At 35.3% G+C, this 16,299-nt stretch overlaps 1 protein-coding gene across 2 annotated transcripts in view; it reads right to left on the bottom strand.

Moving 5' to 3' along the window:
* Window positions 1-768: 768 nt before the first annotated feature.
* Window positions 769-16,299, bottom strand: part of LOC125659570 (glycerophosphodiester phosphodiesterase domain-containing protein 5-like) — a 33,180-nt gene continuing 17,649 nt past the window's right edge. The window contains exons 10-15 of one of the 2 annotated variants that reach the window (XM_048891282.2): window positions 15,402-15,623; window positions 12,718-12,866; window positions 11,102-11,249; window positions 9,937-10,019; window positions 9,558-9,607; window positions 5,191-5,297 (exon numbers count right to left, since the gene is read on the bottom strand). In XM_048891282.2, the coding sequence (XP_048747239.1) occupies window positions 9,559-9,607; window positions 9,937-10,019; window positions 11,102-11,249; window positions 12,718-12,866; window positions 15,402-15,623 (651 nt within the window). In that variant the 3' untranslated portion in view covers window positions 5,191-5,297; window position 9,558. Of the gene's footprint in view, window positions 5,298-9,557; window positions 9,608-9,936; window positions 10,020-11,101; window positions 11,250-12,717; window positions 12,867-15,401; window positions 15,624-16,299 lie in introns of both variants that reach the window. The other variant, XM_048891280.2, reaches the window with a different exon arrangement.

The raw sequence follows: 16,299 nt of genomic DNA, 5'->3' as shown, positions 1-16,299 counted from the left end.
GGTAAATATTGGCTTTTTAAAAGCAATATAAACAAGCTGTGTTTGTGAAACACAAATGCCCCCCCAATAATGGCCAATTCCAAAGATGGCCAAGGTCAGAAGGGCAAATATCTTGGTACCAGCAGAAAGATCTTGTCAAAAGAAATGCTCATGTATAATATAAAAGCTCTAATATTTACCATTTAGAAGTTATGACCAATGTAAAAAAAAAATAAAAGTTAAATGTCGAGGTCAAAAGGTTTAATACCAACGGAAAGATCTTGTCACAAGGAATACTCATGTGAAATATCAAAGCTCTATCACTTACTGTTCAAAAGTTATCAGCAAGGTTAAAGTTTTCAAAAAGTAGGTCAAACTCCAAGGTCAAGGTCACATGGTCAAAAATGTTGGTACCCAAGAAAAGGTCTTGTCACAAGGAATACTCATGTGAAATATCAAAGCTCTATCACTTACTGTTCAAAAGTTATTAGCAAGGTTAAAGTTTCAGACAGAATGACAGACAGGACAAAAACAATATGCCCCCCAATCTTCGATCTTGGGGGCATAAAAATTTACAAATAGTTTTCCAAAATTCTATAACATTTTATGGATATCATATGTCCTTAATGGGAGCCATACCCCGATTGTCTATACCTCACGCTCCTGACTGGCAATCTTTAGGCACTGTCGACAATTGTGTGTGATGAGCATTGACATACGTTCATGTCGGAGAAAATCTGCATAGTTAGCAATACACGATTCTCTTGTTATTGATCAAACAACAGTTGGTATTATTTTAAATAATTTATTTCTGTGGAAAATTGCAACAAATTCAACTTGGACAATGCAAAGTATGCGACTCTGTACAAAAATACAGCTATTAATAAAAAATACAGCCATTTCAAATAACTTAAAACAAAGTACAAAATATCAATTTTCAGGGCATTTTTAATACATTCCCATTAAAACAAGAGTCTACATCTAAAATAAATTATGCCAAGATAACAAAAAAGTTTCATAAAGACAAGGTCATATGAATCATTCTAAATGGCTCGCCCCACTCAACTCTCTTCTTGTTAATTTTTTCCTTTTTTATACATAGATTTATAACTCATGTGTTTGATCCAAGAAATCTCACTGTTGCAGTTTACTTTTAACTTGCATGACATTTTTTCTCTAAAAACACCCATTGTCTTTGAAATATAAAGAATTAAAATCAATAATTCCTCTTGTCACTGGAGTGTCTGTGCTTCTACATTATGAACAATATCACAACAAAAATGCTCTTCAATATCTCACATTTCTCAAGAAAGATATTAAGGGGGAAAAGTCTCTGTAATTTAGTGCGGATTTGGCGCTTCATACTGCAGCCCAAAGATATGTATCGATAATAATTTAGCCGTGTACTTAATGTAACAAAGTCCAATTTTGCCAAATGCGCTAAAAACAATGTACAACCAAATGCAATATATCATAGCAACTCCGGTTCCATATTCAAAGCTACTGCAACTATTAAAGTTAGAATAAAACAGCCTCAAACATTCCCACTCAGCACAGAAACCATATTCCTGGTTCCCACCATTTTTACACCGTCAAGGCTTTGCGCTTAGAGTACAAACCCCCAACAAACGTCACTACTTCCTAAATTGGACTTGAAATTTGATTGGTTCCGAGAGAGCAAGTAGAACCAATCAGCCATTGGGCGCTCTTATTTCGGGCATCCTGGCAATGACCCGTTTCACTCTATTACCTTTTTAAAACCTGGTTTGTTTTGCGAAACTGTGCAATTAAACAGATTTATGATCAAACCTCTGATTTTTTGTTGTTGACAGTTTGAGTTTTTAAGTAATGTTTCAGTCGTCACTTGATCTCCGTTGGTTTGCCAAACTAGTGACCTCTAAGTTAACAAGTTAAGACAATACACAACAACAGCTTGCAAGTTACGCTTCTGTCTATTGTGACATAGCCACTGCTTTATCCGCATTATGATCAGAACAAGCATTTCATTGGATGGTTTATTTTCATGAAATTACACAAGTCCAAGTCCGATTTTTTCAATAATAATGTTTGTGAAGGGTTTGTATGTGAAGAGCAGCCCATGACCGTGTGAAGTATGACGGTTCACACCCTACTCCAGGATCACACCCCAGGATCACACCCCTACTCCAGGATCACACCCCTACTCCAACCTTCAATAGCCAAGACAGCCATTTCTACTCCCATTAAAAATATTTTATCTCTGATTCAGAACAAATTGTTCATAAGTGAAATATGGCCCATAAAATCGGCACGGTCGACCATGTAGTCTTCAAACTCAATAAAATAAACAGTCCATATTTACTGCAACTCTTCAGTCATGTATGTATTCAATAATCAGTAACAGTAACTCTGCAAGAACTAAGTCTTCAATTTCTTGTGAAAGTGAAACATTTGAACAACCTGATTAAATACATATCTCTCACACAGCACACAAGCTATGTACTATTCGAGAAATCGGTATTTTAATCAGATTGACATTTGAATGACTGTTTTCTAAGAATGCAGAGATGTGTGTGGTTGCGCATTTCTATGGGTGTTTTACCTTTGTTTGGTACGTATAGATAAAGAAATGTGTTTGTGAATGATTCACAGCGTATGTGTGTGTGTTTCTGGGTATGATTCACCTTTTGTTTTGGTACTTTTATAGATCATGTACTAGATATTTCATTTGCATTTAAATAATTCTCTTACACAGTAAGAAAGTAACTCACGCAATGCATATTCTGCAGTAGATCAAATTATTTCCATTACTAACAGAAATAATACAAATATCAAAAAATAGTTTGGATAGAATAACCAGAAAAACACACCTGAAAATAACAAAAATATATATACTAATACAATGGATGTATAGCCAACAATAACCCCATACATTTCATACAGACGACAATAGGAAGTTTAGTTTCTAACTAGTGATATGAACCATAAGTGTATAACAAATTACTGCGATACAATAACTGATATCCGATTACTTCACTACAAAACAGAGAAAATTACATAAAGTATAACATACATGTCATATACAACCCGACAGGAAGTGTTCAACCCGACAGGAAGTGTTCAACCAGACAGGAAATGTACAACCCGACAGGAAATGTTCAAAGGAACATGATATATATGTCAATGGCTGCTAAGTTACAATGGAAGACACACACACCAAACGACTAAATTAAGTATTGCCTAGCTTTGCAGGGCAGCATAATGTATTCTGATAAACAGGGCTCTACATCAAGTTCTTTTTTCTACTTGTTCATTTGGACAAGTGGTCATAAAAGTTACTTGCATGTTCAAACTTTAAAACTTCTGCATTTAATTAAAGTATAAATAATATGTTTATTTGTGATTTTATTAACACATAATCACAGGAAACAAATCATGAAACAAAATTTTACCAAGCCGTCCTGGTTGATAAAAAATTAAAAATGATGGGGAAAAAAACCAACAAAATAAATAAGAAAAACTTTGAAAGATCCATGTTACAATATCAAAATTGAAAGTAGTACATTGTACAAATGTAGTGAACTTCATTCCCAGATGTGTTCGACAATCTCGCATTGACAATCAATAGCAGGATCGAGGGTATCTATTTACACACTGCTTCTGACTTCGAACTTTGATAAAAAGAATAACAATTGTTAATTTTTCTTTTCTGTTTTTTTTTAAGAAACTTTTTCATAGAATAATCCCTTGTCCAGTTGGACAGGTACCTAGCAATATTAACTTGTCCAGTAATCTTTTTCACGGGTACTGGACAAGCAGATCACAGATAACAGACAAGCGTTAATATCGAGCCCTGCTAAACAATGAAAATCAACTCAATATAAACTAAATAAGTGCATTGATTTGAAATAAATTTGATTCAAAAACTTATATTTGCAACCTTGTATGTTAATATGCCATTTTCAATGAAAAATAAGCCAACCTATATGTACTTATGGCAAAATAGCGACAATGCCGACTAACATATTCCTGAGTATATTATGACAAACACCATCACAGAAAAAAAGCTCTCCATTCAGCTCTCAGCTTCAAGAACAGCCACATAAAATAAATCAATACAACAGTCTGATACACCTTCCCCCCTACACACCAAATCACACAGAGAGTTTGATATCTCTACACACCAATTCACACAGAGAGTTTGATATCCCTACACACCGATTCACACTGAAGGTTTGATAACCCTACACACCGATTCACACTGAAAGTTTGATATCCCTACACACCGATTCACACTGAAAGTTTGATATCCCTACACCTTCCCCCCCTACAACACACTGCTCCATACTGAACACTTTCATTTTGTCTTCTCCTCTGGGTTGGGAGGTGTTTAACAACGTGATATGTGAGTAGAAACTGGAATTTTTATCAAACACCAAGGCATCACGCCTTGATGAGTGTGAAAATGTAGATATAAAAATACACAAAATTCTACACAGCAATAACAGGCTCTCTAAAACAAGAGCCACTTTAAAGTGCCAGGCACACAGAACAATAGTGTGACCTCATTTGTACTTGCGTCCTCTTATACTGCAATGCCCCTTGTGCCAAACAGAGCTTAAAAATAAAAGCACTTTTGTTTAACCACATTTCATTTTTGTTTTCTCTTCTGTAAAAAATCATTTTCATGAAACCAACTACTATTTTCTGGCATTAAGCAATATGCAAATCTTAATGAATTTACAATGAGCTCTACTCAAAGAAATGTGAAGCATTCAAACTAAACGTACTAAGTGACTGTCAAAGATCTCCCAAGAAAATGGACACAAATATGCAAAAAATGTATTGTGTCATATCTCTCTTAACATGAGCATGTGTAATTTGGTCAGATTAATTTCAATTATATTTTGCCTTTTTTGGTTTTGGAATAAAAAAGTTTTGATTTCACCACTGTCACTGGTTTAATTCATTAAAAAATAATTAATATGACAACAATTTTACTCTAAGATAAACAGTATCACCTGAATCGTCAGACAACTCGGTTTATCTCCACGTCAACATTTGTTTGATAGCCTGATGCCTTTTGGAATGATCGTACCATTTCTTGTCCGTCTGTCGACTGAACTGTGTAGTTACTCTCTATCCCATATTCCTTTGGGTTTTCCGAGTCCTCATCGAATAAGTCTGCTGCTACATCTCTCAGTATCAGTTTTTCTTTCATTTGTCGTCTGCTTTGTCGGTGTGAAGATCTAGAGGACTTGTGTGGGCCGTTACCATTCCCAGTCACTGAATTTATTGCAATTCGTTCAGGACTATATTCGGACCCAGACCATAGAATTCTGAGAAGAAAATAATCATCAATTAGTCAACAATTAACAAATCATGATCCTACGATTTTGTGCTATTTAATTTGACAATACAGACAACGTGCACACACAAATAAGCTATCCAGTAACTTTATATCTGTACCTTTACAATGAGATCAGTAAACATTAGGTCCACAGACCACAATGCTCATTAACATGTATTACTCCACTGGTATCAAATGTTAAACTTTCAAACCAGATGATATGACACTGCTGCAGCATCAGAATTAGTAGATCAATTCATATATGTTCATTACCGAGTAACAATATAGAAAATAGCTTTTTTGTTCCTGAGATTCTTCATATCTCATTATATGGCTCAATCCTGGGGGGGGGGGGCATATTTGAATTCCCTCAAAAAGAGATTTTTAATTAATTATATTTTACCCCTTCTTATCCATGAAGAAGGTGAGGAATTAAAGTATTCGACTTATGTAGAGATTCCATTATAATCCTCACCAGAGCAGCCACAGATGGTAGACTTTCAGGTACACCCCGGCATGGTTCAAATGCATCAACATAAGCCCAGGAGGAAACAACTAGATTTAAACTGAATCTAAATGAGGATGCTATCACTTTCATTTGACACACTGTATTCTTGCCGTTCCAGAGAAGCTTTAGATTTCCCTACTTATAACTGTGAAAGTTTCAGCCCCCACCCTATATTTGCCCTCATTCAACACCAAATGCCTACCATTTAAACAAAACTGAATCTACAATATAAGGTAATGTTTCTGCCAAAGTTTTGTAATTCTAGATCCAGTGGTTGAAGAGAAGAAGCCTTTTAACTAAGTCCATCTTATTTTCACTATACTGATCATCTTCCCTAAAGAGGCCCTTTATTTGAAAATAGTCTGTGCCAAGTTTGGTTGAAAATGGCCCATTGGTTTTGAAGAAGATTTTCCAATTATCTCTCCTTTGAAATGTGTATGGACTTTCATTTGAATAAACTTGAATGCCCTTCATAAACATTTTATGCCACATTTGGTTGAAATTGGCCCCTCAGTTTCTGAAAAGAAGGTAATTATGTTAAGAGTTAATGATGACAATGACAACAGACGATAAATTTTGATCAGAAAAACTTACCGGAGCTCAGGTGAGCTAAAAACCAGAGGGGCCCATCTAATCTCAGATATTTAGTGGTAACTGAATTAAACAAAGTGAACACCTTGGTGGACAATGCAATGCCCAAAGCCAGTGAACGTGAAAGTTAATGAGAGTCTAGTGAAATACAAAAGCATCTTGACAGTGTGAATTAAATCAGTAAAAAAGTTTTGATTGAATTGATAGAAAGTGGCTCAATGATCAAAAGAAAATCAAATCCTAGCATTGGCATATATTGGAATAAACCACATACTAGTACATGTAACATTGATATAAAATGGTATAAACAACATACTGGTATTTTTACTAACATTGGTGTATTTTAATATGACAACATACTAGTACTTATATACTATTGGTATATGATGGTATGCAAATTAATACAACACACACATGTACTAGTATTTGTATACTAGTATATGTTGAAATAAACCACATACCAGTATTGGAATATTTTCAAATAAACCACATAGTAGTATTGGCATAATGATGGTATAATCCTTGCTCCGGTATAATTATGTTAATACACACTATGTACTGCTATATGCAGGTATAAACCATGTACATATACATATTGGTACAAGACTCCACATTAATGCTTGCCCGGTACCATTCCTGGCCCTTAATTTTGATCGACAGGTAAACCTTGCTAGTTGACCGACAGGTAAACCTTGCTAGTTGACCGACAGGTAAACCTTGCTAGTACTTGTTAAACTGGACTAGTATTTTTTTTTTTCATAAGGCATAATGTGAGAAATGAAATTGGCCAATAAAATGATATAAAGTATTGGTCTGACGTTATCGCCTGCCCTTTACAAGCTTCAGCCCCTGCTTGCATCGTACCATCGTGTGGTAGCTGCAATGTACAGGGGTCAGTGCATTGAGAAGATTAGACGCATTCTACATTGTTAATGATTTTAACACCAATTCAACAAAAGCTTGCAGGGTGTAACGCAATAATGAGCTCTCAAAATAAAATAAACAAAGGTTAGATGAAATTTCAACAGCAAAAAATTTAAGTCAACAGCAAGTTAAAAAAAAAAAGACAAGAGGCTTATAAACCTTAATGGTTGCCCAGATATCAACGCAAAAACTTTAAAACAAGTAAATGTCAGGTGTTACAAGCAGACCTTAATGGTCGCCCAGATATCCATCCAAAAACCTTAAAACAAGTAAATGTACAGTTTTGCAAGCAGACCTTAATGGTCACCCAGATATACATCCAAAAACCTTAAAACAAGTAAATGTCAGGTGTTACAAGCTGATGGGACAAAGTCGAGTGCATCTTCAAGCCCGGAGAACAGAATAAGTACAAGATTTTGTGATCGATTATTACATGCATAGTTCGAATGTTTCTACAAGTTGTGCATTTTCTAAAGGCTATAGAAATTGTCTGGTTCCAGTTTCCTGACCTACCCTATTTTTTTGTCCTTGACACTATTTTTTTGTCCTTGACACTAATTTTTTTTAAACTTGAGATCAGGATCCAATTATCCTAATTTAATTATCTCCTCTTGATTACCCCAATATGTTGATGACGCTAGGAGATTTAAGACATCAAAAAATATGGACATGCAGTATCGTAGTTGTGAGTGACACTTACACAATATTTCAGCATCATACATGTAGGACCGTGCATGTTTTTATTAATCATGAAACACAAGTAATTCGGAAGGGGGTGGTGGGTGGGTGGGTGGGGGGGGGGTGGGGGTGTGTGACTCATATTCTTATGAAAAATCTTAAATTCTTTGTGGCCCCACCAAGACCCGAGGGTTTAACAAAATTGAATTTACACAACATGAGCATTCTTGCCTACTGACATATTGTACTACACTTATGGATATTTTGAAGAAATTTCCGAGTTATTCCAATGTCGGTCCTCTAGTTGGACTTCCTGACCCCTGGGTCATGTTTAAACAAACTACATTACAGAGGGATGCTCAGACAAACTACTATTGTTGTTCTTAAAATAAGAGTTCTGAAGAGATTTCTTAATATTTTAATGCCCTACCATGGCCTCACTCTGGCTCTGTGATCATAATTTAAACAAATTTGAATCTTTACCATATAAGCAAGTTTCTTACCCAGCTAATTAAGTAAGGTTTATCTATTTCAGTGGTCTTTAAGAACATTTGTTATAAAACCCCACCCTATTCAACTTTTCGGATTTTCCCTTGGATCCGGGGCAAAGATTTTACTTTTTTTTTGGCACCATTGTAATTTCAGATTTAGAATTTTCTATGCATATTAAGAAACAAGATGCAACAATCAATGGAATGATGGTGCCATGGCTGCTTTCTTGTATAGAATGCAATTTGAGTGACATTCTGATGACATCAGCTTTGTTTGGCATTGTTGTCATGACGATGTGATCGTAATTTCCAAAATTTGACATCAAATTGATGTTGATGTCCTTCAACAACATGATTCAGATTTTTATGTTCTGGTTGGAATTCAAATATTGTGATAATCATTCTATAGGCACTTTAGAGATTTTTACATCTGGGGATTGGACTGGACAGCGGATTTGTAACAATCTATATTCTCGTGTGTGAATTCAGATCGGTGGTAAAACAGCACCGCACAGATTTTGTGAACTTTGGTCACACTGACTGTAAGTTAGTAATTTTTTCATTGATGTATTTTACTGTAAATAAATTGTTAAATCTCTGAATTCTTTGTCATTCACAGGGTTATTCTTCAAAATCTATCAGAGAGAATTGGCTATATGGTCTGTTGTCAGAGCCCAGAAGCATGTTGAACTGTTCAAAATAGAATTTCTGTACTAATAGCCGTTCAGTGACAGAATGCTGTGCTTTGGGGTAGATAATCTATACTAAAGAGTTCCTCAGTAATTGTTCTTAGCTGCTGAGCAATAAAAGACTACAATAGACAAAATCTAGGTAACACTGTCTCCTAAATTTTGAATCCGGTAAGCATGGATAAGCATAAATGGTACAGTGAATTAATTCTACACAGCATTCCAAAAGTTGTTATTCATCTTTTAAAACAAAACTCCCAAGAATTCCAAGCCTCTACATTCACTGGGTACCCATTATCTAGCCGAGTGTAAGTCAGAAACAGTGCTATGTTAGGTGGTTAGTGACTTGGACAAGTCTGAAGGTCTACCTTAATACTTAATCATGTTTGGAGAGTAATTTGTCCCTCTTAGGCGCAGTCTACAAATCAAATGATTTTGGGTGATTGTTAATTGCACAACATGTATGATTTTAGTAAAAATATTAGTATGACGGACTTCAACAACAATCAACAGTTGCATGCTAAAAATATGACCTCCTTAAAGTCTGTATCATATTCAGACTATACTTTGTATGCATTTAACTTTTCAATATTTGCACAAAATTTCTTGCAGGTCAAGGTTTTATCACCAAGATTTCTGTTTTGTACCCAATTTCACCAAAGGCGGTGTATATTTCATTTGTACAAAAGAGTTCCAGCCAGTGTTTGTGCGGTCAGTTGTCTTTGAGTGGTCAGTAGTGAGACTTACCGTTGTACAATGAATGCAGTGATGACCAGAAGAGCTGACATGATGTCCACGGTCATCCACAGAATCAAATAATTTCTAGGTGACTGAAAACAAAATATCTGACATCTCAATTACACGCCACAATGTAAAATATCTGACATCTCAATTACACGCCACAATATAAAATATCTGACATCTCAATTACACGCCACGATGTAAATTATCTGACATCTCGATTACACGCCACGGTGTAAAATATCCCCATCAATCAAAAGTGAGGTGCATTCAGAGTGATAATTGCCCTTTGTTCCACCAAAGCCAGATATTTTAGAAAAAATATTGACAGTCAGCATGATAATTATAACAATGTTACATTTTTTGCTTACCATACCAAAATAGTTGTCAGGGTTTTAACAAATACATGTAGTGCATTCCAATTCGGTTTGCGCACTGCTTGTCAAAACCCCGCCTACTATTATTGTATGGCATACTCAAAATGTAACATTATCACATCATTCATTGGTTTTACATGCTGTTTGATATAAATGAAATCTTACATGCAACATAACTTTTATACATTAATTTATTGTAGGTAGACATTATACCCAGTAAAACTTAATCAATCAAAAGTCTTACAAAGTACTCAACTTAGTTAAATATAATCTTCAAAATTTTCAGTTTAAAATACTGTGGCAGTGGATTCCTATACACATGCAAGGTATTGATTATCATGTCATTTCGTGGGAGTTATCACTTGCAAAATAAAATTACTCGCTTCATATTTTTCTATTGCTAAAATACATGCAAGAACTATGGACTAACAGACCACACGCGAATTCATGTTCACGCGAATTGACATATACATATTAAAATAAGGACTCCACAGTCCTATATTTAGAACATATGTAATGATTGCCTTTTGATACCTCTGTAAAGCTGTTCTCATTGTTGCATACATAAGATAAAAGACATAAAACAGGATACAAGACAATCACATCTTTTATTTTTATTTTTTGTTCCCTTTCTCTACTTTGTGCCCAATAAACAGACTGTACTAAATCACAACAAATACAAATTTTCCTTATCAAAAACATACGATGAAATTTAAAAAATTTGAAGACTCGAATTTTCTTTTTCCAATGCCCGCAATACATATTTACATATTTAATGAGTAACTCCCACTTACCAGATGAAATATGGGTGTCTGTAGAGTGGACAATGATTGACAGTTGTTCGTGGATACGGACGACACTCCCATGCACCAGTACAGCGAGAACAACCAGTCCTCGTTCACAGTGTGAATGTTCACGCTGATGTTGTTGGCTTTGTACTCTCTGAGAAATCAAAAGCCATGTCAATTCTTCCACAAGTTCATTTCATCAGTAAGAATAAAACAAAACTTGGAACAGCAACAAACGTCAACATTATACATGTACAACAGCAGTAATTAGAATATTTTAGCAAATGAGTATTTTATTGGAAACAGTTTTTTTCCCCTATACTTCCCAATGTGATAGTAAATCTAGGTTCACATAACACAGTGTGGTATAAAGGTTTCTTTACGATAAATGGAAGGGTAATGTTAAGATTGATTGATTGTATATTGTTTAACGTCCCTCTTGAAAATCATATGGAGACTTCACCATTGCCGGCGAAGGGCTGCAAAATTTAGGCCTATGCTTGGCGCTTATGGACATTTAACAGGGAGGGATCTTTATTATGCCACATCTGCTGGGGCAGTTTTTGCAGTCTCATTCGAAGGACTGCCCCATTTAGTCGCCTCTTACGACAAGCCAGGGGTACTGAGGACCTATTCTAACCCGGATCTCCAAGGGAAGGGTAGTGTTCAGAAATCAGATAAGAAATAAATGTTTAGGATATTCGTATTTAATGGAAGCATGCGGTAAAACACAAACAACCTCGATATTTATCTCCTATAATGTAGGTCTTAATGTCAAGCTGGAAAGCTCAGTGCATTCATTGGGAAATAAAGGTATTGAAATAGGATATCATTTTTATTACTAACAAAACATTGGTTTTGCAAGTATTACTGAAAACATAAACTGTCGTACTTTTTTTTACTGTATTTTCATAATATGCATTAAAACTCTACTAAATTTTAACACATGACTCAAATATTTTAACAAGCCTTTCTGAAAATAATTTTCAGTCTTAAAAGTACAGTTCAATTCTCAGTCTGAAAAGAATCGCTGCGGTGGTCTAGAGGTTAGAGCGTTTGCTCCGCATGCGGAAGGCCGGGGTTCAAATCCCGGCCACGACAGACATAAGTCGTTAAAACAGGTAGTGACAGTTCCATCGCCAAATGCTCGGCATCAGGTGTGAATGTTGCGTGTCCTACGAGATGACCTCAAAAACAGATGTTCCATGTCACAGTAGGTGTGGCACACTAAAGAACCCTCACTGCTCAATGGCTGTAAACATCGAGCAAAGGCCTCAATTTGAAGCCCTTCACCAGTCTTGGTGACATCTCCATATGAGTGAAAATTTCTTGAGTGAGATGTTAAACAAGATACAACCAATCAATCAGTCTGACAAGTATTATTAATTCTGTCTTGTTGATTCTCAGTTTGAAAATTATTATTAGATTCTCCGTCTTACTGATTTACAGGTACTATCAGACTCGGTCTTGTTGACTTTCAGTCGTACAAGCATAATGGAATTCTCAGTCTTAAAAGCATTGTTATTTATCAGACATGAAATTCTCAGTCTTACAAATGCTGTTAAATTCCAATGCATTCACTTCATTACTGCTTGAAATAATTCACAGAGTGCAAGACTTACTGTATGTTATCAGATGACAAAACATTGAACATAACATTGACCATAGATATGTTGTTTCTATGCAGGTGACTGGAGGGGTAGTATCGGTTAGCAGCCACTGGGTGAAAGCCTTCAGGTGCCCCTTTTTCACTATCTGTCAACCACAGGACCTGTAATGTATAAAACTCAGTCAAGAAGCTGCCAATCAATGTGCATAAACTTGCAGAATATCAAAGTGCATCAGTCAACCACACAATCTCTCTATATCTCAATATAAAATACTATATCAAAATCCATCAGTCAACCACAGAATCTGTCAAAAAATCCATCAGTGAACCACAGAATCCATCAAAAAATCCATCAGCCCACTTTGTGACTTTTATTCTCACTATCTATAATCTACACTGTGTGACTGTTATTTTCACTATCTATAATCTACACTGTGTGACTGTTATTTTCTGTGTCTATAATCTACACTGTGTGACTGTTATTCTCACTATCTATAATCTACACTGTGTGACTGTTATTTTCACTGTCTATAATCTACACTGTGTGACTGTTATTTTCACTGTCTATAATCTACACTGTGTGACTGTTATTTTCTGTGTCTATAATCTACACTGTGTGACTGTTATTCTCACTATCTATAATCTACACTGTGTGACTGTTATTTTCTGTGTCTATAATCTACACTGTGTGACTGTTATTTTCACTATCTATAACCTACACTTTGTGACTGTTATTTTCACTATCTATAATCTACACTGTGTGACTGTTATTTTCTGTGTCTATAATCTACACTGTGTGACTGTTATTCTCACTATCTATAATCTACACTGTGTGACTGTTATTTTCTGTGTCTATAACCTACACTGTGTGACTGTTATTTTCACTATCTATAATCTACACTTTGTGACTGTTATTTTCACTATCTATAATCTACACTGTGTGACTGTTATTTTCTGTGTCTATAATCTACACTGTGTGACTGTTATTTTCTGTGTCTATAATCTACACTGTGTGACTGTTATTCTCACTATCTATAATCTTCACTGTGTGACTGTTATTTTCTGTGTCTATAATCTACACTGTGTGACTGTTATTTTCTGTGTCTATAATCTACACGGTGTGACTGTTATTTTCACTATCTATAATCTACACTGTGTGACTGTTATTCTCACTATCTATAATCTACACTGTGTGACTGTTATTTTCTGTGTCTATAATCTACACTGTGTGACTGTTATTCTCACTATCTATAATCTACACTGTGTGACTGTTATTTTCTGTGTCTATAATCTACACTGTGTGGCTGTTATTCTCACTATCTATAATCTACACTGTATGATTGTTATTTTCTGTGTCTATAATCTACACTGTGTGGCTGTTATTCTCACTATCTATAATCTACACTGTATGATTGTTATTTTCTGTGTCTATAATCTACACTGTGTGACTGTTATTTTCACTATCTATAATCTACACTGTGTGACTGTTATTTTCACTGTCTATAATCTACACTGTGTGACTGTTATTTTCTGTGTCTATAATCTACACTGTGTGACTGTTATTTTCACTATCTATAATCTACACTGTGTGACTGTTATTTTCTGTGTCTATAATCTACACTGTGTGACTGTTATTTTCTGTGTCTATAATCTACACTGTGTGACTGTTATTCTCACTGTCTATAATCTACACTGTGTGACTGTTATTTTCTGTGTCTATAATCTACACTGTGTGGCTGTTATTTTCACTGTCTATAATCTACACTGTGTGACTGTTATTCTCACTATCTATAATCTACACTGTGTGACTGTTATTTTCACTGTCTATAATCTACACTGTGTGACTGTTATTCTCACTATCTATAATCTACACTGTGTGACTGTTATTTTCTGTGTCTATAATCTACACTGTGTGACTGTTATTTTCTGTGTCTATAATCTACACTGTGTGACTGTTATTTTCACTGTCTATAATCTACACTGTGTGACTGTTATTTTCTGTGTCTATAATCTACACTGTGTGACTGTTATTTTCACTATCTATAATCTACACTGTGTGACTGTTATTTTCACTGTCTATAATCTACACTGTGTGACTGTTATTTTCACTGTCTATAATCTACACTGTGTGACTGTTATTTTCACTATCTATAATCTACACTGTGTGACTGTTATTTTCACTATCTATAATCTACACTGTGTGACTGTTATTTTCACTGTCTATAATCTACACTTTGTGACTGTTATTTTCTGTGTCTATAATCTACACTGTGTGACTGTTATTTTCACTGTCTATAATCTACACTGTGTGACTGTTATTTTCACTGTCTATAATCTACACTGTGTGACTGTTATTTTCACTGTCTATAATCTACACTGTGTGACTGTTATTTTCTGTATCTATAATCTACACTGTGTGACTGTTATTTTCACTGTCTATAATCTACACTGTGTGACTGTTATTTTCACTGTCTATAATCTACACTGTGTGACTGTTATTTTCACTGTCTATAATCTACACTGTGTGACTGTTATTTTCTGTGTCTATAATCTACACTGTGTGACTGTTATTTTCTGTGTCTATAATCTACACTGTGTGACTGTTATTCTCACTATCTATAATCTACACTGTGTGACTGTTATTTTCTGTGTCTATAACCTACTCTAGGACTTATTTGGAGTGGTGCTATAACTTACAGAGTCCGGCCTTAGTCCTCCCTGTAGTATGACCTCGATGGTGTTGTTTTCAGTCAGGGCCCTGTATGGGTGACCAGTAGGAGGATTCCGTATATCCAACATGAGTGTTTTATTTGTAGAACTAGTATACTCCACTAACTCCTGTAATGTTGGCACACTCTGGTTCCTATACAACCACTTCCTCTCCTCCGAAACTTGACCAACAGTATACATTGGATCGTGCTGTGAAGAATAATAAGCAATTAATAAAAAAAAAAAAACATCTGTAGATACCACTGTTACAACTTCAGTATTCATGGGCAAACCTGCCCCAAGACTATTAAAGATTTTCGGCTTGAATTAGTTTATGTATACCATGCTAAAATCATATAGTAATCAAACCGTCCAACACGAAATGTTCTGTAAAATTATATCAGTGTGTTGTCTTAAAATTACAATTTACAAGTATTTTGCCACAAGTCTAAGTCTGTTTTGTGATTGCAGGGCTAGATGTTATACATGAAACGCCCTTGGGCTACAATGCTCATAAGTTGCCTTTTATCCTAAAAGACAAAAATGAGACCCTTAATGTGGTTCATCCTACTGGTCAGTAAATCATGAGGATTCTTGCATACTACAGTGGAACCCCGTTATAACGTTCCCCCTTTATTATGTAAGTCCGTAAATTACGTTGGAATTTCAAAACACAAAATCATTTCTTAACAAACCTATATAAAATACACCTTGTTATTACGTTGTCCCAAGATGCCGGGACTCGGTATTACGTTGTAGAAATACCGAGCTAGTGGTCAGTATATCCTGAGGATTCTTGCATAGTATCAGCCTGACATATTGTAGCCTGAGCTAGTGGTCAGTTAATCCTGAGGATTCTTGCATACTATCGGCCTGACATATTGTA

The sequence above is a fragment of the Ostrea edulis genome, chromosome 9, assembly GCF_947568905.1.
Source record: "Ostrea edulis chromosome 9, xbOstEdul1.1, whole genome shotgun sequence".
NCBI classification, from domain to species: domain Eukaryota; kingdom Metazoa; phylum Mollusca; class Bivalvia; order Ostreida; family Ostreidae; genus Ostrea; species Ostrea edulis.
Note: the sequence above shows the minus strand (reverse complement) of the source record. Positions and strands in the feature narration are given on the sequence as shown.